At 49.5% G+C, this 26579-nt stretch overlaps 1 protein-coding gene and 1 pseudogene across 2 annotated transcripts; one reads left to right on the top strand and one right to left on the bottom strand.

Annotated features, from left to right (window-relative positions):
* Positions 1 to 1203: 1203 nt before the first annotated feature.
* On the bottom strand, positions 1204 to 3391 carry LOC139281572 (histone H2A type 1-H-like; annotated as a pseudogene).
* Positions 3392 to 6283: 2892 nt separating this feature from the next.
* LOC139225822 (zinc finger protein 773-like) lies at positions 6284 to 16236 on the top strand. Of its 2 annotated transcripts, none has more exons than XM_070856670.1 (3): positions 6284 to 6317; positions 9226 to 9314; positions 15147 to 16236. In XM_070856670.1, exon 3 carries the CDS (start codon positions 15254 to 15256, stop codon positions 16037 to 16039), a length of 786 nt encoding a protein of 261 aa, XP_070712771.1. In that variant the 5' UTR covers positions 6284 to 6317; positions 9226 to 9314; positions 15147 to 15253; the 3' UTR covers positions 16040 to 16236. The 2 variants fall into 2 exon arrangements, with proteins under 2 accessions (XP_070712771.1, XP_070712770.1); XM_070856669.1 differs by having other exon boundaries at positions 6295 to 6518.
* The last annotated feature ends 10343 nt before the right edge of the window (positions 16237 to 26579 follow it).

Raw genomic sequence — 26579 nt, 5'->3', positions numbered from 1 at the left:
ACTGTTCTATGGATCACAATTGTCCCAGATCTAAATTAACATTGAATCTCTGCAATTAAGCGGTTAGTTTCCTGATCAGAAATGATCCTCAGACATTCTCGATCACTGGTCACTGCCGACAGACAGTGCAACAGGTTTGCTGTTATAAAATCCTGCTGCAAGGTACCATAAATCATTTCTGGCCTGCAAGGCGGTAAACTTACCCCGATTGCGATGGCCGGGAATCGAAGCCGGGTTCACTGCTTGGGAAGGCAGCTCACCGCTCACTATACCACCATCGCTCACATTTGAGAAAGTGACAGGAAGAAACTGGTTTTAATCCACCAAACTTAGTGCCTTCAGCAGGTTAATGTCGTACAAATTAGTCAATTTACAAAAAAACATTCCTCATATCTGTTGATTATTTTTAAACTAAAAGGGCTTAAAACTAATGAATGGGATGCGGGCTCAGCCCAAACAAGGTAACTATTCACATTGGAGGGAAAGTGTCCCAGCACCGGGCTTACATTCTGATTACTGAATATAGTATTTGTCCCACTTAAGAACCGCAAGAATTAGTTAGTCTGAGTATTGTCTGGGCGATGTTGGTATAGCGGTCAGCATAGCTGCCTTTCAAGCAGTTGACCTGGGTTCGATTCCCTGCCATCGCAGTCGATGTAATCCTTGTCAGGGCAGAAATGAATTATGTGAGCTTGGAACTGCAGCATTTTATAACTAAGAATAATTGTCAATGAAATGAATTTTGACGAAAATCATTCATGTGCGTCTCCCATAGCATTGAACAGGACTTTGAACCAATAAATGAATTCTCAGTCAGAAAGGTTGGGCCCATCAACTGCTCATTCCCTTTATACTCGGCTCTTAACATCCGTTTATATTCGGCTCACACAACGTGTTCAATGACGGACGGTCTCACGTTCAGGTTCCGTCTGCTTTGTGTTTCTCTGAAGCAACTCTATATTGATTCACTGATCCGAATATTCGTTAACAGCAATCCTGCGGCAGTGTTTGTCGATCTCGATATTTACATGCTCGACAGAGAGTGACCGATTTATAACCGAGATCAGGAGACGCCCAGAGATGTAATATATTAAACTAGATCTGGGATAATTCTGACCCATAGAACAGTAACCAGCCCTTTCACAGATACGGTGGTTGGCTCTGAAAAGAGCCTTTGGTTTATTCGATTAAATCCTGTCCGCTTTACTTGCTCTTGGACACACTGGTGGTTTTCTTGGGCAGCAGCACAGCCTGGATATTAGGCAGCACCCCGCCCTGAGCGATGGTCACCTTTCCCATCAGTTTGTTGAGCTCCTGGTTGTTGCGGATGGCCAGCTGCAGGTGTCTGGGGATTATGCGGGTCTTCTTGTTGTCGCGGGCCGCGTTGCCGGCCAGCTCCAGGATTTCAGCGGTCAGATACTCGAGCACAGCAGCCATGGCACCCACACGCTCAGCATAGTTCCCCTTCCGCAGGAGCCTGTGAACACGGCCCACAGGGAAGTGCAGTCCGGCCCGGGGGGAGCAAGACTTGGCCTTGGGCCGAGCTTTACCGCCGCTTTTTCATCTTCCAGATTTTTTTTTAAATTTCAAAATATACTTTATTCATTTAAAAATTTGCACAATACATTCGAAAGCAGTTCAGTACATTTGGATGCGGTCAGCAATTCCATACATTACATTTGGATGCTGACCGCAGTTCCGTTCAATACATTTCTTTACTTTACATTTCAAGGTACGATTCATACAATCCAGGATACATTGTGATACGTTCATCAAGTTACATTCCATGTGTCACCATACGGTACACAGTGAGGGTAGTTACATTTGTTTCCAACGTGCATTAAGCAACAGAACTTGCAATATACATGGCACTACATAGGTGATTGCAGATCATGGTGCTCTATGTATACAAAAGGTTTACCATTGCAGACCAAGGGGAGTTTTGTACTGATTCCATCCCCTGGGTTTACCGTGGTGGAAGAGCTTTAAACTGTGGCTCTTGCCCACTGTGCCTTTGCGGCGGCTGCACCAATTTTTTAGTGCATCCCTCAGCACGTAGTCCTGGATCTTGGATTGCGCCAGTCTGCAACACGCAGACGTGGACATCTCCTTGCTCTGGAAGACCAGCAAGTTTCGGCAAGACCATAGTGCGTCTTTCACCGTCAGATATTTCCACAATGCACACGTTCAGAGAAAGAATCAGAAACTCTTCCCACATCTGCCTTTCTTATACCTTCTGGAGAAATGCAAGGAGCGAACATGTGATTGGTCGCTCTGTGGTGAATTTCATTGGCCTTTTCTGATGATCAATCACAGCCTGTTTAGTCCGTCAATGAAACCTGGGCGGAAATGACTATTCTCAACAGTCGGTCATCTAACGATTTAGGAATTCAAAAATCCCGCCAATAATTGTTAAAATTGCGGATTATGTTAGTAACTTCACCATTAGCCAAATATTTCCAAACACTTTGTTTCCTTTTGTCTCAATCCATATTTCACTTGCAAATTCCAGGCTGTTACAATCAGGATTAAATTCCGGTTCAGTTTTAAACTGTCTGTAATGGGCGGGAATAAACCCCACTGATTCTGTAACGGGACACATTCTAGCTCAATCTTTGTAAAAGTTGGATTTCATAGATTATCGATCGATCCCCCGCACCAGCGGGAGTGACACCAGAACTGGGAGTCCCTCTGTGAAAAAAGAGGGACAGAGTGTTCAAACTGTCCCGTTTCTGGTCTCTGTAAGAACTCCTATTTTGGGTTGTTACACTCGGACTCCAGGGTTAATAAACGGTTTGACCCCTAACGAGAATTTTCTTTTAAATTGAAAAGGGTGTGAGAGAGACCGAGATGGCTACAGTCTGAGTCTCACCCTAAAACAAACTTCTAATTCGTCGGCAGGCGGTTTAAATGATGGGTCTGAGAGCAAAGGGAAAGGGCGACCAGGGACCGTGTTTGTAGTTTAGGGCGGAAAAGGGAAGAACCGGACAGTAAAATCGGTTATCTGAGAATTTAAAACTAAATCTACAACTGGGACTGTGAAGGTTAGCACACACTTGTTCAGGAAAGAATTAGTGATTTGAGTCTAAAGGGAGATGGGTTTGTGCAGCTCTTTCAGAGAGGTTGTGTGTGGCGCTTAAAAGAGCCGTTGTGTTTGGGGCTTGATCTCTCAGGACAGCGCGCAGTTTGACTTGGAGCTAATGCACTTGGTCACCACCTTTGTCCCTTCCGACACGGCGTGCTTGGCCAGCTCTCCGGGCAGCAGCAGGCGCACGGCGGTCTGGATCTCCCGGGAGCTGATGGTGCGGCGCTTGTTGGAATGGGCCAGGCGGGAAGCCTCACCCGCGATGCGCTCCAAAATATCGTTCACAACCGAGTTCATGATGCCCATGGCCCTGGAGGAGATGCGGTGTCGGGGTGAATTGTAGATGTAGATGGAGTAACTCTCCTTCCTCGACTTTCTGCGCCCTTTCCGCCGATCGGTGATGTTTTCTTGATTACTTTCTTGGTGGTAAATGTTTCCCCGGCGGGGGAGCTGGCTCAGCGGCCGCCATCTTGGTCAGGGCGAGACTCACGGCGCATGCGCTGTCTTTCATGCAGGGACCAAAGTGTGGGCGGGGCTTCAGGGTGTCTGTCAGTTTGATTGGTCACATGTTTGTGCCCAGGTCAGTGACCCCTGAAAGGGCGCCTTGCTGTGCGAATTGTTGTCTGGTGACCCTGGGCCTGGGCTCATCCTATTGGTCCAGCCCATGCTCACCCTATTGGGCCAGCCCGGGCTCACCCTATTGGGCCAGCCCACGCTCACCCTATTGGGCCAGCCCGCGCTCACCCTATGAGTGAGTGGGATTTACTGCCCATTAATTGCCTTTGTTGAACTATGATCGGGTTTATTTTTCCTTTAAAATGTTTTGTCCTGAGTGTTCCACTGAATTAAGATGCTGGGCTGCAGTTCCTTGCAGGCACTGGGCTGTTTCTGGTGAATTAATGTGCGTAGTGTTAATTGGGAATAGATTTTACTGGGGTCATTCTGTGCTGAATGCGCTGCTGGGTTGTCCTCAGTCCCAATGACGAGGTGCTGTTGACAACAAATCCAGGATTCCCTTACATTGTGACACCAAATCCAGGGACCACTTACATTGTGACACAAATCCAGGGACCACTTACATTGAGACACCAAATCCCGCTGGCACTTGCATTGTGACTCCAAATCCAGGGACCCCTTACACTGAGGCATCAAATCCAGGGACCCCTTACACTGAGGCATCAAATCCAGGCACCCCTTACACTGAGGCATCAAATCCAGGGACCCCTTACACTGAGGCATCAAATCCAGGGACCCCTTACACTGAGGCACCAAATTCAGGGACCAGTTACAATGAGGAATCAAATCCAGGATGAATTACACCGTGACACCAAATTGAGAGATTAATAATACCGTGACAACAAATCCAGGGACCAGTAACACTGAGGTATCAAATCCAGGGACCACTTACACTGACGCACCAAATCCAGGGACCAGTAACACTGAGGCATCAAATCCAGGGACCACTTACACTGACGCACCAAATCCAGGGACCAGTAACACTGAGGAATCAAATCCAAGGACCACTTACACGGAGACTACAAAATTACACAGAAATGGGCCATTTGGTCTAATCAGTCCCTGCTCTGCTCAGTAATTAGAGAGTCTCAGTATGGGGAATGGTCATGCCGATGAAAGCCGCTCTAGTTAGGGGGAAATGTGGGTAATGAATGAAAAGATGATGGAGGAATCAGACGGTGACTGGTGAGACCTGGTGACAGATTATTGTCAGAAGTCCTTTTCAGGCAGGCTGAAGATTAGATGTAACCGGCGCAACTACTGTATCCATCTGTTATTGTCCCCAAATCTAATGTCACTAATTTATTTTTCCATGAGAAATGTAGAGATTACGAGGTGTTGTTGACAGAAAGAAGCGAGGAAATGAGGCTTGCACAGGAAAGAAAGTTCCTTGAATGAACATAATGTGAGGCTGTTTTGTGACTCGGCTCTGTCAGGTTATAAACATGAAATGGAAAAGGGCATGTCAAGTGACACTTATATTGCCAATAGTGCTTTCTAAGTTAATCATTATATCCTAAGCCGAATATCCTACTGACTACCCCAACCACTAATCCCAATCCAAACAAATAACCACAAACCACAACCATGAAAGCTACATCTAAACCAAGGCTAAGAACACAAGAAATAGGAGCAGAAGTAGGCCATCTGGCCCCTTGAGCCCACCCCTTCATTCAATAAGATCTTGGCTGATCTGATCTTGGCCTCAATTCCACTTCCCAGCCCTCTCCCCATAAACCTTGACTCCACTGTCTTTCAAAAATCAGTCTATCTGCAACTTAAATATTTTCAATGACCAGACTCCACTGTTCTCTGGGGTAGAGAATTTCAAAGATACACGACCCTCTGAGAGAAGAAATTCCTCTTCATTTCCATTTTAAATGGGCGCCCCCTTATGCTCAGACTTTGCCATCTAGTTCGAGATTCCCCCCACAAGAGGAAACAGAGATCAGTGGGGAAGCTAAAGACCTGATAAAGGAAGTATTTAAACAATTATTTTGATGCAAGAAATACCGCAAGGTATGTTAGTAACAAGTAATTGTAATCAATTAACCAATCAAAATTAGCAAAGGCAATTACAAAGATTTGAACATTTCAAAGTTGATCACATGCAGTATGTGTGGAGATCTATTAACCGCATTTAAAAATCGTTAAACAATATAGAAAATAACAGATTTCCAGTCTTACGCAAGATAGTTCTTTCAAGGGTTGGTTGAAAGGAACGTCAAATGAGTGTAAAGTGAGACACGCCGGTTCAGTCTGAGACATCCACAAGCCGTATGCTCAAAATAAACAAGCTTGGGATTTGATTTGGGAACAGATGAATTACGTGAGAAGTGAAATAATCTAGAGTAAGAAAAGGCCCAAAATGGAAGGGAAGGAAACATTAGTCTCTTATTAAGGAAAAATGAAATATTGGACATACGGTGTTTGAAACAAGCTGATTTATTTCATATTTATACAGAACATTAATCTCCAGCTCAGGTATAGGGGTTATTCAGAGCAGCAGAAACAAAGTCTAAGTGCCAGAATGAACATGGTTCAGTGGCCAATGGGGACCCAGTAAATCCTCTTCCATACACTGATTGGCCGTTCCTATTTACCCAACATTCCCCGCGACGGAGAATTTGCCGACCCCAGACTACAGGGGCCCAGTGCGCAGGCGCGGGACTTGGCTGTGTTTGGAGCATGCGCGGTGCGTGTAATGGCGGAGCAGGTATGGTGAAATGTGCTCCGCAAAACAGCTCAATGTCAGCGCGCCGGAGGGAAATAATGGACCAGCGGGTTGGCTTCATAAACCACTGGAGCCCGCCGGCAGCCGGGAATAATAACCGGAATATCGGCGACTGCAGCCTCGAGGCTTTCTCCCGGTCACAGGGCCAGGGTAACGGCGGCCATCTTTGTACAGGAAGGCAGGGTCAGTTCTTCGCCATCTTGATTCAGTGAACAGCAAAGCGCATGCGCGGCCATCTTGGTAAAGTAACAGCTTAGTTATTCTCTGGATACCTCGGATTTCTCACCATCTCCGAAAGGCGCTGCTCAGTGCTAAGCTTATGGTTTACGTCCCAGACAATTGTAACAGGAAAGCCCCAGAGCTGTTCACTCCCAGGGTTACAATCCCCACGTACAGTCCCAGCGTTGGAATCCCCGTTAACAGTCTCAGGTTATTATCTCATAAGAACATAATAACATAAGAAATAGGAGCAGGAGTGGGTCATTTGGCCATTGGAGCCGGCTCTGCCATTCAATAAGATCATGGCTGATCTGATCATGGACTCAGTTCCACTTCTTTGCCCGCTCCCCATAACCCTTTAATCCCTTATCGCTCAAAAATCTGTTGATCTCGGCCTTAAATATATTCAATGACCCAGCCTCCACAGCTCTCGGGCAGAGAATTCCATAGATTTACAACCCTCTGAGCGAAGAAATTTCTCCTCATCTCAATTTTAAATGGGTGGCCCCTTATTCTGAGACTATGCACCCTAGTTTTAGTTTACCCTATGAGTGGAAATATCCTCCCTGGATCCCCTCGTTATCATATGTTTCGATAAGATCACCTCTTATTCTTTTGAACTCCAATGTGTATCGGCTCAACCTATCCTCATAAGACAACTCCCTTATCGCCGGAATTAACCTCTGAACAGCCTCCAATGCAAGTGTATCCTTCCTTAAATACAGAGACCAAAACTGCATGCAGTATTTTAGGTGTGGTCTCACCAATACCCTGTACAGTTGTAGCAGGATTTCTCTGCTTTATACCGCTTGCAATAAAGGCCAACATTCCATTTGCCTTCCTGATTATTTGCTGTACCTGCACACTAACTTTTTGTGTTTTATGCACAAACATCCTCAGGTCTCTCTGTCCTGTAGCACTTTGCAATTTTTCTCCATTTAAATTATAATTTGCTTTTCTATTATTTCTGCCAAAGTGGATAAACCTCACATTTTCCCATATTATACTACATCTGACAAATTTTTGCCCACTCATTTCGCCTGTCTATATCCCTTTGCAGATTTTTTGTGTTCTCAATTTGCTTTCCCACCCAGTTTTGTATCAGCAGCAAACTTGGCTCTATTACACTCTGTCCCTTCTTCCAACTCATTAATACAGATTGTAAATAGTTGAGGACCCAGTATCGATACCTGCGGTACCCCACTAATCACCATTTGCCAACCAGAAAAAGACCCATTTATCCCAACTCTCTGTTTTCTGTTAGTTAACCAATCCTCTATCTATGCTAATATACTGCCCCCAACCCTATGAGGTTTTATCTTGTGCAGTAACCTCTTATGTGGCACCTTATAAAATGCCTTCTGGAAATCCAAATACACCACATCCATTGGTTCCGCCTTATCCATCCTACTCATTACATCCTCAAAGAACTCCAGCAAATTTGTCAAACATGATTTCCCTTTCATAAATCCATGCTGACTCTGCCTGACCGAATTATGCTTTTCCAAATGTCCCGCTACTGCTTCCTTAATAATGGACTCCAGCACTTTCCCAATGACAGATGTTAGGCCAACTGGTCTATAGTTTCCTGCTTTTTGTCTGCCTCCTTTTTTAAGTAGAGGCGTTACGTTTTTGGTTTCCAATCTGTTGGGACCGCCCCAGAATCAGGGAATTTTGGCAGATTATAACTATTGTGTCCACTATCTCTGCAGCCACTTCTCTTAAGACCTTACGATGTAAGCCATCAGGGCAAGGTGACTTGTCTGCCTTTAGTCCCATTATTTTTCCGAGTACTACTTTATTATGAATAGTGATTGTATTAAGTTCCTCCCTCACTATAGCCCCTTGATTATCCACTTCGGTATTACTCTGAGTGACCAAGTGTTTTACTCTAATTAAACTGATCTCAGATTGTTTCTGTCAGATATTAGTTCCTGCACGGACCCAGCAAACACTCCACTCCCTCGTCCCTCTGACGTTTCTGTAGGATTGCTTTGTGAAGACGGGCTCATGGAGAGAAACGCTCTGCACGGAATGATCCCAAATTGAGCATCTCCAAGAGACAAGGCTCCCAGCTTTAATCATTCTCTGTCCTTTTCCCCCAGGCCCAGTTCCTTTGCTCAGATTCTGATAAAAGTAAATTGGGAAAAGTGCACTTTGATTTTTACAGGCTGAATTATTGCAGAGAGCTGCGCATGCACGGTTCAGCCCCGACCCCTGTGTCGATTTCCAGTAACCAGAAGAGAGCATGTACCCTCCCCTCCCCCAGCCCTGCCTGTGATCACCATTTTCACTCAGTGAGTGGAAGAAGATGGTTTAAAACAGCCGAGAATGGAGACACCACGGCCCCGGCAGCGAGTAGCAGCCTCCTTACAGCAGCGCAGCGCTTTGGGAGCGTGTCCGCAGATGGGCTCAGAGTTCGGCATTGAGTCCGGAAGGAAACACAGCCTGACAGTGAGAATGTGGGGAGTTTCACAAAGTGCAACTAATGCAGGCACCAGGAGGGGAGTGTGGGAGAAGATATTTTAAAGATGGTTTATATTGTTTCAGTGAGCTGAGTTCTCCAGAACCGTGTTGATCGAGGGCTACATTGTCGCTCCCTCAGATACATCATATTCTCCCCCACATCCATATCTTAGAACTAATAATGTTCTCGTATTATTATTCTCAGAGCAAAATTCTTCAACCAGCCAGAACAAATGTGATCTTTCCTCCACCCGGAACACAAGGAACAGTGCAGGCAGCTCCTTCTCATACACAGTAAGTAGATTATCACTCACAGAGCGCAGAGACACAGAACTGGCCTCAATCCTATTGTCACAGGCAGCAGAAGCTGTCAGTCCCACAGTGGTCCGAAGTGGCAGAGTGGGGTGCCGCAAGGTTCAGTGCTGGGATCTCAGCGATTTACAATATACATTAATGATTTAGACAAAGGAATTTAATGTAATATCTACAAATTTGCAGATGACACTAAGCTGGGTGGCAGTGTGAGCTGTGAGGAGGATGCTCAGAGGCTGCAGGGTGACTTGGACAGGTTAGGTGAATGGGCAATTGCATGGCAGATGCAGTATAATGTGGATAAATGTGAGGTTATCCACTTTGGAGGCAAAAACAGGAAGGCAGATTATCTGAATGGTGACAGATTAGTAAAATGGGAGGTGCAAAGAGACCTGGGTGTCATGATACATCAGTCACTGAAGGTAGGCATGCAGGTACAGCAGGCAGTAAAGAAAGCAACTGGCATGCTGGCCTTCATAGCGAGGGGATTTGAGTATAGGGGCAGGGAAGTCTTACTGCAGTTGTAAAGGGCCTTGGTGAGACCACACCTTGAGTATTGTGTGCAGTTTTGGTCTCTTAATCTGAGGAAGGACGTTCTTGCTATTGAGGGAGTGCAGCGAAGGTTCACCGGGATGGCAGGACTGACATATGAAGAAAGACTGGATCGGCTAGGCTTACAGTCACTGGAATTTAGAAGAATGAGAGGGGATCTCATAGAAACATATAAAATTATGACGGGACTGACAGGTTAGATGCAGGAAGAATGTTCCCGATGTTGGGGAAGTCTAAGGATAAGGTGTAAGCCATATCGGACTGAAATGAGGAGAAACTTTTTCACCCAGAGAGTGGTAAACCTGTGCAATTCTCTACCACAGAAAGTTGTGGAGTCCAGTTCATTGGATATATGCAGGAGGGAGTTAGATGTGGCCCTTACAGCTAAGGGGATCAGGGGGTATGGAGAGAAAGTGGGAGTGGGGTACTGAAGTTGCATGATAAGCCATGATCATATTGAATGGCGGTGCAGGCTCGAAGGGCCCAATGGCCTGCTCCTGCACCTATTTTCTATGTTTCTTTCCATTCCTGGTGTGTGAGTGTGTATTTTGCGCTGTATCTTTCCATCTCTGTTATGTGAATGTGAGCTCCACCCCATTCTGTAAAGGACCCGTTTATTCCCACTCTTTGCTTCCTGTCTGCCAACCAGTTCTCCCTCCACATCAATACATTACCCCCAATACTATGTGCCTTAATTTTACACACTAATCTCTTGTGTGGGACCTTGTCAAAAGCCTTTTGAAATTCCAAATACACCATATCCACTGGTTCTCCCTTATCCACTCTACTAGTTACATCCTCAAAAAACTCGAAGATTTGTCAAGCATGATTTCCCTTTCATAAATCCATGCTGACTTGGACCGATCCTATCACTGCTTTCCAAATGCTCTGCTATTACATCTTTAATAATTGATTCCAGCATTTTCCCCACCACCAATGTCAGGCTAACCGGCCTATAATTCTCTGTTTTCCCTCTCCCTCCTTTTTTAAAAAGTGGGGTTACATTAGCTATCCTCCAATCCATAGGTACTGATCCAGAGTCTGTGGAATTCCGGGAAATGACCACCAATGCATCTACTATTTCTAGGGCCACTTCTTTAACTACTCTGGGATGCAAACTATCAGGCCCTGGGGATTTATCGGCCTTCAGTCCCATCAGTTTCCCTACTACCATTTCCAGTCTAATAAGAATTTCCATCAGTTCCACCTTCCCGCGAGACCCTCGGTCCCCTAGTATTTTCGGGAGGTTATTTGTGTCTTCCTTAGTGAAGACAGGACCAAAGTATTTGTTCAATTGGTCTGTCATTTCCTTGTTCCCCATTATGAATTCACCTGATTCTGACTGCAAGGGGCCTACATTAGACTTCACTAATCTTTTTCTCTTCACATATCTATAGAAGCATTTGCAGTCAGTTTTTAATGTTCCCTGCAAGCTTACTCTCATACTCTATTTATTTTCCCCCTCCTAATTAGACCCTTAGTCCTCCTCTGCTGAATTCTAAATTTCTCCCAGTCCTCAGGTTTGCTGCTTTTTCTGGCCAATTTATATGCCTCTTCCTTGGATTTAACACTGTCCCTAATTTCCCTTGTTAGCCACGGTTGAGCCACCTTTCCTGTTTTATTTTTACGCCAGACAGGGATGTACAATAGTTGTAATTCATCCATGTGATCTTTAAATATCTACCATTGCCTATCCACCGTCAACCCTTTAAGTATCATTTGCCAGTTTATCCTAGCCAAATCACATCTCATACCATTGAAGTTTCCTTTAAGTTCAGGACCCTAGTCTCTGAGTTAACTGTGTCGCTCTCCATCTTAATGAAGAATTCTACCATATTATGGTCACTCTTCCCCAAGGGGTCACGGACGACCAGATTGCTAATTAATCCTCTCTCGTTACACAAGACCCAGTCTAGGATGGCCCGCTCTCCAGTTGGTTCCTTGACATATTGGTCTAGAAAACCATCCCTTACACACTCCAGGAAATCCTCCTCCACCGTATTGCTACAAGTTTGGTTCGCCCAATCAATATGTAGGTTAAAGTCACCCCCATGATAACTGCTGTACCCTTATTGCACGCATCCCTAATTTCCTGTTTGATACCATCCGCAACCCCAACTAATGTTTTCAGCCCTTTGGTGTTTCGCAGCTCTACCTATATAGATTCCACATTATTCCAGCTAATGTCCTTCCTTACTATTGCATTAACCTCCTCTTTAACCATTAACACTACTCCACCTCCTTTTCCTTCCTGTCTATCGTTCCTGAATATTGAATACCCCTGGATGTTATGTTCCCAGCCTTGGTTACCCTGGAGCCATGTCTCAGTAATCCCAATTACATCATATCTGTTCATAGCTATCTGTGCAGTTAATTGGTCCACCTTATTACGAATGCTCCTCACTTTGAGACTCAGAGCCTTCAGGCTTGTTTTTTTAACACTCTTTGTCCTTTTAGAATTATGTTGTAATGTGGCCCTTTTTGATACAGAATGAAACCCACAGGCAATTACCAGAAATTGACAGATACAGGATAAAATCCATGCTCTCGTATCAGAAACTAACACACAGAGTAAAACCCTCATCCAGAAACCAGAGATGGACAGATATGAGTAAAATCCACACTCCCATACCAGACACCCACTACATAAGAAAATAAGAACATAAGAAATAGGCCCCTCGAGCCTGCTCTGCCATTTGATACGATCATGGCTGATCCGATCATGGACTCGGGTCCACTTCCCTGCCCGCTCCCCATAACCCCTTATTCCCTTATTGGTTAAGACACTGTCTATCTCTGTCTTAAATATATTCAATGTCCCAGCTTCCACAGCTCTCTGAGGCAGCGAATTCCACTGATTTACAACCCTCTGAGAGAAGAAATTCCTCCTCATCTCAGTTTTAAATGGGGGGCCCCTTATTCTAAGATTATGCCCCCTAGTTCTAGTCTCCCCTATCAGTGAAAACATCCTCTCTGCTACCACCTTGTCAAGCCCCCTCATTATCTTATACATTTCGATAAGATCACCTCTGATTCATTCTTCTGAATTCAATGAGTAGAGGCCCAACCTCCTCAACCTTTTCTCATAGTCAACCCCTCATCTCTGGAATCAATCGAGTGAACCTTTTCTCAACTTCCTCCAAAGCAAATATATCCTTTCATAAATATGGAAACCCAAACTGCACGCAGTATTCCAGGTGTGGCCTCACCAATAACCTGTATAACTGTAGCAAGACCTCCCTGCTTTTATACTCCAACCCCTTTGCAATAAAGGTCAAGATTGCATTGGCCTTCCTGATCATTTGCTGTACCTGCATACTAACCTTTTGTGTTTCATGCACAAGTACCCCCAAGTCCCGCTGTACTGCAGCACTTTGCAATCTTTCTCCATTTAAATAATAACTTGCTCTTTGATTTTTTTTCTGCCGAAGTGCATGACCTCACACTTTCCAACATTATACTCCATCTGCCAAATTTTTGCCCACTCACTTAGCCTATCTGTGACCTTTTGCAGATTATTTGTGTCCTCCTCACACATTGCTTTTCCTCCTACCTTTGTATTGCCAGCAAACTTGGCTACATTACACAGTCCCTTCTTCCAAGTTGTTAATATAGATTGTAAATAGTTGGGGTCCCAGCACTGATCCCTGCGGCACCCCACTAGTTACTGATTACCAACCCGAGAATGAACCATTTATCCCGACTCTCTGTTTTCTGTTAGTTAGCCGATCCTCTATCCATGCTAATATATTACCCCAGCCCTGTGAACTTTTATCTTGTGCAGTAACCTTTTTTTTGGCACCTTGTCAAATGCCTTCTGGGAGTCCAAATATACCACATCCACTGGTTCCCCTTTATCCACCCTGTTCATCACATGCTCAAAGAATTCCAGCAAATTTGTCAAACATGACTTCCCCTTCATAAATCCATGCTGACTCTGCCTGACCGAATTATGCTTTTCCAAATGTCGTGCTAATTCTTCTTTAAGAATGAGCTCTTCAACATTTAACCAACCACAAATGTTAGGCTAACTGGTCTATAGTTTCCTGCTTTTTGTCAGCCTCATTTATAACCGAGTGCGGCTCTCGGTCCCCGGGCAACACCGAGTGCGGCTCTCGGTCCCAGGGCAACACCGAGTGCGGCTCTCGGGCCCCGGGCAACACCGAGTGCGGCTCTCGGGCCCCGGGCAACACCGAGTGCGGCTCTCGGGCCCCGGGCAACACCGAGTGCGGCTCTCGGGCCCCGGGCAACACCGAGTGCGGCTCTCGGTCCCAGGGCAACACCGAGTGCGGCTCTCGGGCTCCGGGCAACACCGAGTGCGGCTCTCGGGCCCCGGGCAACACCGAGTGCGGCTCTCCGTCCCAGGGCAACACCGAGTGCGGCTCTCGGTCCCCGGGCAACACCGAGTGCGGCTCTCGGTCCCCGGGCAACACCGAGTGCGGCTCTCGGTCCCCGGGCAACACCGAGTGCGGCTCTCGGTCCCCGGGCAACACCGAGTGCGGCTCTCGGTCCCCGGGCAACACCGAGTGCGGCTCTCGGTCCCCGGGCAACACCGAGTGCGGCTCTCGGTCCCCGGGCAACACCGAGTGCGGCTCTCGGTCCCCGGGCAACACCGAGTGCGGCTCTCGGTCCCCGGGCAACACCGCGTGCGGCTCTCGGTCCCCGGGCAACACCGCGTGCGGCTCTCGGTCCCCGGGCAACACCGCGTGCGGCTCTCGGTCCCCGGGCAACACCGCGTGCGGCTCTCGGTCCCCGGGCAACACCGAGTGCGGCTCTCGGTCCCTGAGTCAGAGCCGCTGGGCCTGGCACCAGCAACCCCCGGGGGCAGCACCTCCCCCACACCAGCAAAACAACAACTTGCATTTATACAGCAGGCCCAGCAATTCCTAGCCGCTCTGTATCAGGTGGGCGCTGGATGTGGAAGTCACTCCCTGGCCTCCTGTGTGGCTCTGTTTGTTACATCAGTTTGAGCTGGATAGAGAGGGGGGAGAAGCTGCTGGGTTTCACCCCCAGTACTTCTAGGCCCAGTGGGACCAACAATTTCCCACGTGGGCCTGTCGAGGGAGGTGGGTTCCCTTCCATGAAGGACAGCAGTGACCCAGATGTATTTTTATGACAATCCGGCAGATTTCATGGTCACTTTTTTTTAGTGCCGGCCCCACAAATGACCAGATTCATTAAGTTCAATTTCACAACCTGCCTTTGTGTTTTTGTGGGTTCTCTCTCACACTCCCTTTTTCCTGTTTGAAATTCACTTTACAGGATGTTAAAAGGGGAGGATTTGTCGACTGGAAGCTCAAACCAAACATCACCTCAAGATCTGATTGTCACTCGATCCATCGGGTCTGGAATATCATCAGCCTTTGACCATGGAAGCAGAAGGCACCGTTCACATTGGGGAGAAACGGTACACATGCTCTGTGTGTGGACAAGGCTTCAGCCGATCATTCAAACTGGAGAGACACAAGTGCAGTCACACTGGGGAGAAACCGTGTAAATGTGGGGATTGTGGGAAACGATTCAACTACCCGTCCCAGCTGGAAACACATCGGCGAGTTCACACTGGGGAGAGGCTGTTCACCTGCTCCAACTGTGGGAAGGGATTCACTCGGTCATCCGACCTGCTGACACACCAGCGAATTCACACTGCGGAGAGGCTGTTCACCTGCTCTGACTGTGGGATGGGATTCACTACATCATCCCACCTGCTGAGGCATCAGCGACTTCACACTGGGGAGTGGCCGTTCACCTGCGCCGAGTGTGGGAAGGGATTCACTCGGTCATCCGACCTGCTGACACACCAGCGAGTTCACACTGGGGAGAGGCCGTTCACCTGCTCCGACTGTGGGAAGGGATTCACTCGGTCATCCGACTTGCTGACACACCAGCGAGTTCACACTGGGGCGAGGCCGTTCACCTGCTCCGACTGTGGGAAGGGATTCACTACATCATCCATCCTGCAGAGACACCAGCGAGTTCACACTGGGGAGAGGCCGTTCACCTGCTCTGAGTGTGGGCAGGGATTCCCTCAGTCATCCGACCTGCAGAGACACCAGCGAGTTCACACTGGGGAGAGGCCGTTCACCTGCTGTGAGTGTGGGAAGGGATTCTCTCTGTCAGGCAACCTGCTGAGACACCAGCGAGTTCACAAGTAACTGCAGGGGTTAGATTCTGCTGTTATTGCTGCTGGTAATCACATCCTGGACTGCATCGTCTTCATTCTGACAGTTGGGGTTTATAACTCCTGTAACGCTGATGGTAATAACTCCTGTAACTGGAAAGGGGTTTAATATTTGGGCTATAGACACATAAATTAGTGTTGCTTTCAACACATTGCTGTGGATTTTTGTCTTTCCCACCTGAATGTTTAGCATCACCTGGCTGGAGCTGAGAAAGGACAATCTGTGCGGAGGATCGTACAGGGGGAACAGAACTTCAGCCTGGACACAGTCCTTCAGGGCCACACTGAGATCACCTCATTCTTCTGAACTCCAATGTGTATAGGCCCAACCTACTCAACCTATCGTCATACGGCAACCCCCTCATCTCTGGAATCAACTCCGGAATCTGCAGCAGACATGAGCAAGGACCTGAGGCTTATTAAAATACATATATTTCATTACAGACAAGGTTACACTGGGAGAAATGTTCAGTTAGAACATAAGAAATAGGAGCAGGAGTAGGCCATTTGGCCCATCGAGCCTGCTCCGCCATTCAATAAAATCATGGCTGATCTGATCATGGACTCACTTCCACTTCCCTGCCTGCTCCCCATAACCCTTATCGCTCAAAAATCTGTCTAATTCCGCCTTAAATATATTCAAAGACCCAGCCTCCACAGCTCTCCTGGGCGGAGAATTCTACAGATTTACAACCCTCTGAGAAGAAATTCCTCATCTCAGTTTTAATTGGGTGGCCCCTTATTCTAAGACTATGTCCCCTGGTTTTAGTTTCCCCTATGAGTGGAAATATCCTTTCTGCATCCACCTCGTCAAGCCCCCTCATTATCTTATGTTTCGATAAAATCACCTCTCATTTTTCTGAATTCCAATGTGTATAGGCCCAACCTACTCAAGCTATCTTCATAAGTCAATCCCCTCATCTCCAGAATCAACCTAGTGAACCTTCACTGAACAGCCTCCAATGCAAGTATATCCTTTCGTAAATATGGAGACCAAAATATGGAGTCCATTACAGGCAAAATGCCAAGCAAACCAGCAGCACACTGGCACCTTAACAGTGACTCATCGGCCTACAGGCTTTTCCTAAATAGATTTGCTGAGTGGATATAAACTTAAACCTGGTTTACAGGCGTGATGCTCGATTCACATATTGAAGGTAGAAGAGATGCTGTGGGGCACATGCTAAGTCCAGTAGCTGAAAGTGATTAACAGACTGGGTTTTGTGTTTAGTGATCCCAGGCGTGTTATCAATACCAGAAAAATCGAAGCCCATGGAATAACGGGGACAGTGGCAGCATGGATATGAAAGTGGCTAAGTGACACAGAGTCGTGGTGAATGATTGTTTTTCAGACTGGAGGAAGTGCTGTTCTCTAGGGGTCGGTACTGGAGCCACTGCTTTTTTAGATCTATATTAATGACGTAGACTTGGGTGACAGGGCACAATTTCCAAATCTACAGCTCACACAAAACTTGGAAGTACAGTGAACAGTGAGGAGGATAGTGATAGACTTCAGAAAGACAGAGACAGGCTGGTGGAATGGGCAGACATGTGGCAGATGAAACTTAACGTAGAAAAGTTCAAAAGTAATACATTTTGGTAGGAAGAAAGAGGCGAGGAAATCTAAACTAAAGGGTACAATTGTAAAGGGTTGCATGAACAGAGACCCAGGAGTATGTGTGCACCAATTACTGAAGGTGGCAGCGCTGGTTGAGAAAGTGGTTACAAAGACTTACGGGATCCTAGGCTTCATGAATAGAGGTATAGAGTACAGAAGTGTGGATATTTTGTTGAACCTGCATAAAATACTGGTTCTGCCTCAACTGGAGTATTGTGTGCAGTTCTGGGTCATCATCATCATCATTATAGGCAGTCCCTCGGATCGAGGAAGACTTGATTCCACTCTCAAAATGAGTCCTTAGGTGGCTGAACAGTTCAATACGAGAGCCACAGTCCCTGTCACAGGTGGGACAGATAGTCATTGAGGGAAGGGGTGGGTGGAGGGGGAGTGCTGTGCAGCGAGGACAGGCTGGTGGAAGACCTTTGTCTTACGGATGTTTAGTGTAAGGCCCATGTTTTCATACGCCTCAGTAAATACGTCGACTATGACTTGGAGTTCAGCCTCTGTATGTTCGCAGACGCAGGTATTGTCCATGTACGGTAGCTCAACGACAGAGGTTGGGGTGGTCTTGGACCTGGCCTGGAGACGACGAAGGTTGAACAGGTTCCCACCGGTTCTGTAGTTTAGTTCCACTCCAGCGAGGAGCTTATTGACTGAGCTGGAGCAATTCTGGCTATCACATTTTAGTAAGTATACGAAGGCCTTTTGAAAGGGTGCAGAAAAGATTTAGGAGAATGATTCCAGGGATGAGGGACTTCAGTTACGTGGATAGTCTGGAGAAGTTGGGGTTGTTCACAGAACAGAGAAGATGGAGAGGAGATTTGACAGAGGTGCTCAAAATCATGAGGGGTCTGGACAGAGTAGATAGAGTGGGATTAGCAGAAGATCTTGCAGATAGCCGGCATGGGCTCGACGGGCCAAATGGCCTCCTTCCATCTTGCAACCAGTCTCTGATTGAAAGATGATGAAAAGTGTGTTGCCCAGGATTTTCCATCTCCCGGGCACTGGGACCCAGTTGGGAACACAGATTCTGAAGCCCCGCCCACTCTTGGTTCCTGAACCAAGATGGCCGTGCATGCGCCCTGATCCCGCCCTATGCAAGATGGCGGCCCGTGACCCAGCTCACTCGCGCCTGTCACCACGGGGCCTGAGATTTATTCTGTATCTAAGCCGTGCTGTACCTGTCCTGGGATTGTTTGATGAGACAGTGTAGAGGGAGCTTTATTCTGAATCGAATCAGTGCTGTCCCTGCTCTGGTAGTGTTCGATGGGACAGTGTAGAGGAAGCGTTTTAATACATAAGAAAAATGACGGACAGGTAAAAACCATCTGATCCATCAAGCCTTTCCCACACAATTGCGATATATCTCAACGTATACACTTCACTCCACCCGAATCCATGTGATCTCCTGGGAGAGGCAAAAAAACAGATTTAAAAAAAAACCTAGGCCAATTTGGGAAAATAAAATCTGGGAAATTCCTCTCCGACGCATCTAAGCGATGGAAACTAGTCTAGGAGATCACTCTGGCCTTTAAATTCCCTGCAGTACCTACCTTCTGTAAGTGTTAATCTCAGCTGCAGCCAGAAACAAATCCAGCTTTTACTTGAAGGAATTCAGTGAGTCTGAATCCACCACATGATGAGGGCAGCTTGTCCCAGAGGTCTACTGTTCTCTGGGAAAAGAACCACTTCCTGATGTCTAACCTAGATCTAGCCTTGGACAACTGAAATTTGTGTCCCTGGTCCTGTCGAACCTACTTAATTGAAAAAAATGGTCAGCTGGAACACTCTTTCACCTTCATTACCTTATAAACCGCAATCATATCGCCCTAAGTCTACGCTGCTCTAAGGTAAAGAATCCCAACTCTTTTAACCTATCTTGGTAACTAAGATGCTTTAGACTTGGAATTAGTCCAGTGGCCCTTTCCAGAGCCTCAATATCACCCACCATGTGAGGAGACCAAAACTGGACACAGTATTCCAAGTGCGGCCTGACTAAGGTCTTGTATAAGGACAAAACTGTACGCCTCGTCTTATACTCCATTGTCCTATGGATACACCCCAACACCCTATTGGTTCTAGCTGTCGCTGCACAACATTGCTGGTGTACCTTTAAGGATGTATTCACTAGAATGCCTAAATCTCTACCTCCATCTTTAATGCCTTTCCCTGGAGGGTGTATGAATGTTGAGCATTTGCCCTACCCACATGCATAACACTGAACTTATCCAAGTTACACATCATTTTCCAGTCACGAGGCCAGTCTCCCAACACTTTAAGATCTGCCTGAATCAGATGAGCCTCTTATGCAGCGAGAGCACTCGCACAGATCTTGGAATAATTTCCAAATTTGCAAATTGTGCCCCAACCCCACAATCCAGATCATTAATAAAAATAGTAATAAGCAATGGTCCCAACACTGATCCCTGCGGGACACCACTGGTGACCGGTCTCCAAACAGATCCAAATCCATCTATAACTGCTCTTTACCTACATCCTGCCAGCCAGTTCTGTATCCAGTTCAATATATTATCACGAATACCAGAGGCTCCGATCTTATAGAGAAGCTTCTTGTGCGGTACCATGTCAAAAGGTTTTTGGAAATCGAAGTAGACAATGTCTACTGGGCTTCCCTCATCCACCAACATTGTAACTTCAAAAAATACAATTAGAGTTGTGAGACATGAACTCTTTATTATGGGCTGTGGTGTCCCTAACATGTCCCTCCCTATCCAAATATTCATATATTGCATTCCCGATAATTCTTTCAAGAATCTTACCGATTACTGATGTTAAACTGATGGGCCTCTCGTTACCCGGGTCTGCCTTGCAACCTATTTATTAAAATGGGGACTTCATTAGCCTCCTTCCAGTCTGCAGGAAATATTTCAGAGTGAGCTATTAAACATACATTCCAGGGGCTCACATACACATGTCCCATCTCCCGGAGGGCCCTCACACAGCACATGTCCCATCTCCTGGAGGATCCTCACACAGCACATGTCCCATCTCCCGGAGGACCCTCACACAGCACATGTCCCATCTCCCAGAGGATCCTCACACAACACATGTCCCATCTGCCGGAGGACGCTCACACAGCACATGTCCCCTCTCCCGGAGGACCCTCACACAGCACATGTCCCCTCTCCCGGAGGACCCTCACACAGCACATGTCCCATCTCCCGGAGGACCCTCACACAGCACATGTCCCCTCTCCCGGAGGAACCTCACACAACACATGTCCCATCTCCCGGAGGACCCTCACACAGCACAGGTCCCCTCTCCCGGAGGACCCTCACACAGCACATGTCCCCACTCCTGGAAGACCCTCACACAGCACATGTCCCCACTCCTGGAGGACCCTCACACAGCACATGTCCCATCTCGAGGAGGACACTCACTTAGCACATGTCCTATCTCCCAAAGGACCCTCACACAGCACATGTCCCATCTCCTGGAGGACCCTCACACAGCACATGTCCCATCTCGCGGAGGAACCTCACACAGCACATGTCCCATCTCCCGGAGGACCCTCATACAGCACATGTCTCATCTCGAGGAGGACCCTCACACAGCACTTGTCCCATCTCCCAGAGGTCCCACACACAGCACATGTCCCATCTCCTAGAGGACCCTCACATAGCACATGTCCCCTCTCCCGGAGGACCCTCACACAGCACATGTCCCCACTCCTGGAGGACCCTCACACAGCACATGTCCCATCTCCCGGAGGACCCTCACACAGCACATGTCCCATCTTGCGGAGGAGCCTCACACAGCACTTGTCCCATCTCCCTGAGGACCCTCACACAGCACATGGCCACTCTCCCTGAGGACCCTCACACAGCACATGTCCCATCTCCCAGAGGACCCTCACACAGCACATGTCCCCTCTCCCGGAGGACCCTCACACAGCACATGTCCCATCTCCCAGAGGACCCTCACACAGCACATGTCCCATCTCCCAGAGGTCCGTCACACAGCACATGTCCCATCTCCTAGAGGTCCGTCACACAGCACATGTCCCATCTCCCAGAGGACCCTCACACATCTCATGTCCCATCTCCCAGAGGACCCTCACACATCTCATGTCGCATCTTCCGGAGGTCCGTCACACAGCACATGTCCCATCTCCCAGAGGACCCTCACACATCTCATGTCCCATCTCCCAGAGGACCCTCACACATCTCATGTCGCATCTTCCGGAGGACCCTCACGCAGCACATGTCCCCTCTCCCGGAGGACCCTCACACAGCACATGTCCCAATACCTGGAGGGGCTGACACAGCACATGTCCCATCTCCCGGAGGGGCTCACACAACACATGTCCCATCTCCCGGAGGACCCTCACACAGCACATATCCCATCTCCCGGAGGACCCTCACACAGCACATGTCCCATCTCCCGGAGGACCCTCACACAACACATGTCGCATCTCCCGGAGGACCATCACACAACACATGTCCCATCTCCCGGAGGGGCTGACACAGAACATGTCCCATCTCCCGGAGGGGCTCACACAGCACATGTCCCATCTATCGGAGGGGCTCACACAACACATGTCCCATCTCCCGGAGGAATCTCAGACAGCACATGTCCCATCTCCCGGAGGACCCTCACACAACACATGTCCCCTCTCAGGGAGGACCCTCACATAGCACATGTCCCATCGCCCGGAGGACCCTCACACAGCACATGTCCCCTCTCCCGGAGGAACCTCACACAACACATGTCCCATCTCCCGGAGGACCCTCACACAGCACATGTCCCCTCTCCCGGAGGACCCTCACACAGCACATGTCCCCACTCCTGGAGGACCCTCACACAGCACATGTCCCCATTCCTGGAGGACCCTCACACAGCACATGTCCCATCTCGAGGAGGACACTCACTTAGCACATGTCCCATCTCCCAAAGGACCCTCACACAGCACATGTCCCATCTCCTGGAGCACCCTCACACAGCACATGTCCCATCTCGCGGAGGAACCTCACACAGCACATGTCCCATCTCCCGGAGGACCCTCATACAGCACATGTCTCATCTCGAGGAGGACCCTCACACAGCACATGTCTCATCTCCCAGAGGTCCCACACACAGCACATGTCCCATCTCCTAGAGGACCCTCACATAGCACATGTCCCCTCTCCCGGAGGACCCTCACACAGCACATGTCCCCACTCCTGGAGGACCCTCACACAGCACATGTCCCATCTCCCGGAGGACCCTCATACAGCACATGTCTCATCTCCCAGAGGTCCCACACACAGCACATGTCCCATCTCCTAGAGGACCCTCACATAGCACATGTCCCCTCTCCCGGAGGACCCTCACACAGCACATGTCCCCACTCCTGGAGGACCCTCACACAGCACATGTCCCATCTCCCGGAGGACCCTCACACAGCACATGTCCCATCTTGCGGAGGAGCCTCACACAGCACTTGTCCCATCTCCCTGAGGACACTCACACAGCACATGGCCCCTCTCCCTGAGGACCCTCACACAGCACATGTCCCATCTCCCAGAGGACCGTCACACAGCACATGTCCCCTCTCCCGGAGGACCCTCACACAGCACATGTCCCATCTCCCAGAGGACTCTCACACAGCACATGTCCCATCTCCCAGAGGTCCGTCACACAGCACATGTCCCATCTCCCAGAGGACCCTCACACATCTCATGTCCCATCTTCCGGAGGACCCTCACGCAGCACATGTCCCCTCTCCCGGAGGACCCTCACACAGCACATGTCCCAATACCTGGAGGGGCTGACACAGCACATGTCCCATCTCCCGGAGGGGCTCACACAACACATGTCCCATCTCCCGGAGGACCCTCACACAGCACATATCCCATCTCCCGGAGGACCCCCACACAGCACATGTCCCATCTCCCGGAGGACCCTCACACAACACATGTCGCATCTCCCGGAGGACCATCACACAACACATGTCCCATCTCCCGGAGGGGCTGACACAGAACATGTCCCATCTCCCGGAGGGGCTCACACAGCACATGTCCCATCTATCGGAGGGGCTCACACAACACATGTCCCATCTCCCGGAGGAATCTCAGACAGCACATGTCCCATCTCCCGGAGGACCCTCATACAACACATGTCCCCTCTCAGGGAGGACCCTCACATAGCACATGTCCCATCGCCCGGAGCACCCTCACACAGCACATGTCCCCTCTCCCGGAGGAACCTCACACAACACATGTCCCATCTCCCGGAGGACCCTCACACAGCACATGTCCCCTCTCCCGGAGGACCCTCACACAGCACATGTCCCCACTCCTGGAGGACCCTCACACAGCACTTGTCCCATCTCCCTGAGGACCCTCACACAGCACATGGCCCCTCTCCCTGAGGACCCTCACACAGCACATGTCCCATCTCCCAGAGGACCCTCACACAGCACATGTCCCCTCTCCCGGAGGACCCTCACACAGCACATGTCCCATCTCCCAGAGGACCCTCACACAGCACATGTCCCATCTCCCAGAGGTCTGTCACACAGCACATGTCCCATCTCCCAGAGGACCCTCACACATCTCATGTCCCATCTCCCGGAGGACCCTCACGCAGCACATGTCCCCTCTCCCGGAGGACCCTCACACAGCACATGTCCCAATACCTGGAGGGGCTGACACAGCACATGTCCCATCTCCCGGAGGGGCTCACACAACACATGTCCCATCTCCCGGAGGACCCTCACACAGCACATATCCCATCTCCCAGAGGACCCTCACACAGCACATGTCCCATCTCCCGGAGGACCCTCACACAACACATGTCGCATCTCCCGGAGGACCATCACACAACACATGTCCCATCTCCCGGAGGGGCTGACACAGAACATGTCCCATCTCCCGGAGGGGCTCACACAGCACATGTCCCATCTCTCGGAGGGGCTCACATAACACATGTCCCATCTCCCGGAGGAATCTCAGACTGCACATGTCCCATCTCCCGGAGGACCCTCACACAACACATGTCCCCTCTCAGGGAGGACCCTCACATAGCACATGTCCCATCGCCCGGAGGACCCTCACACAGCACATGACCCCTCTCCCGGAAAAACCTCACACAACACATGTCCCATCTCCCGGAGGACCCTCACACAGCACATGTCCCCTCTCCCGGAGGACCCTCACACAGCACATGTCCCCACTCCTGGAGGACCCTCACACAGCACATGTCCCAACTCGAGGAGGACCCTCACACAGCACATGTCCCATCTCCCAAAAGACCCTCACACAGCACATGTCCCATCTCCTGGAGGACCCTCACACAGCACATGTCCCATCTCGCGGAGGAACCTCACACAGCACATGTCTCATCTCCCTGAGGTCCCTCACACAGCACATGTCCCATCTCCCGGAGGTCCCTCACACAGCACATGTTCCATCTCCCGGAGCACCCTCACATAGCACACGTCCCATCTCCCAGAGGATCCTCACACAGCACATGTCCCATCTCCCGGAGGAACCTCACACAGCACATGTCCCATCTCCCGAAGGACCTTCACATAGTACATGTCCCATCTGCCGGAGGACCCTCACACAGCACATGTCCCATCTCCCGGAGGACCCTCATACAGCACATGTCCCACCTCGAGGAGGACCCTCACACAGCACATGTCTCATCTCCCAGAGGTCCCACACACAGCACATGTCCCATCTCCTAGAGGACCCTCACATAGCACATGTCCCCTCTCCCGGAGGACCCTCACACAGCACTTGTCCCATCTCCCGGGGACCCTCACACAGCACATGTCCCATCTCCCGGAGGACCCTCACACAGCACATGTCCCATCTTGCGGAGGAGCCTCACACAGCACTTGTCCCATCTCCCTGAGGACCCTCACACAGCACATGGCCCCTCTCCCTGAGGACCCTCACACAGCACATGTCCCATCTCCCAGAGGACCCTCACACAGCACATGTCCCCTCTCCCGGAGGACCCTCACACAGCACATGTCCCATCTCCCAGAGGACCCTCACACATCTCATGTCCCATCTCCCGGAGGACCCTCACGCAGCACATGTCCCCTCTCCCGGAGGACCCTCACATAGCACATGTCCCATCTCCTGGAGGGGCTGACACAGCACATGTCCCATCTCCCGGAGGGGCTCACACAACACATGTCCCATCTCCCGGAGGACCCTCACACAGCACATATCCCATCTTCCGGAGGACCCTCACACAGCACATGTCCCATCTCCCGGAGGACCCTCACACAACACATGTCGCATCTCCCAGAGGACCATCACACAACACCTGTCCCATCTCCCGGAGGGGCTGACACAGCACATGTCCCATCTCCCGGAGGGGCTCACACAGCACATGTCCCATCTCTCGGAGGACCCTCACACAGCACATATCCCATCTTCCGGAGGACCCTCACACAGCACATGTCCCATCTCCCGGAGGACCCTCACACAACACATGTCCCCTTTCCCAGAGGACCCTCACACAGCACATGTCCCCACTCCTGGAGGACCCTCACACCGCACATGTCCCATCTCGAGGAGGACCCTCACACAGCACATGTCCCATCTCCCAAAGGACCCTCACACAGCACATGTCCCATCTCCTGGAGGACCCTCACACAGCACATGTTCCATCTCGCGGAGGAACCTCACACAGCACATGTCTCATCTCCCGGAGGTCCCTCACACAGCACATGTCCCATCTCCCGGAGGTCCCACACACAGCACATGTTCCATCTCCCGGAGGACCCTCACACAGCACATGTCCCATCTCCCAGAGGATCCTCACACAGCACATGTCCCATCTCCCGGAGGACCCTCACACAGCACATGTCCCATCTCCCGAAGGACCCTCACATAGCACATGTCCCATCTGCCGGAGGACCCTCACACAG

This window comes from Pristiophorus japonicus, chromosome 15 (assembly GCF_044704955.1).
Source record: "Pristiophorus japonicus isolate sPriJap1 chromosome 15, sPriJap1.hap1, whole genome shotgun sequence".
NCBI lineage: Eukaryota > Metazoa > Chordata > Chondrichthyes > Pristiophoridae > Pristiophorus > Pristiophorus japonicus.
The sequence above is the reverse complement of the archived record's forward strand: the minus strand, read 5'-3'. Positions and strand labels throughout refer to the sequence as shown.

Excerpts from the sequence above, each read along its gene's own strand:
- LOC139225822 (XM_070856670.1), top strand. The coding sequence starts at position 15,254 with ATGGAAGCAGAAGGCACCGTTCACATTGGGGAGAAACGGTACACATGC.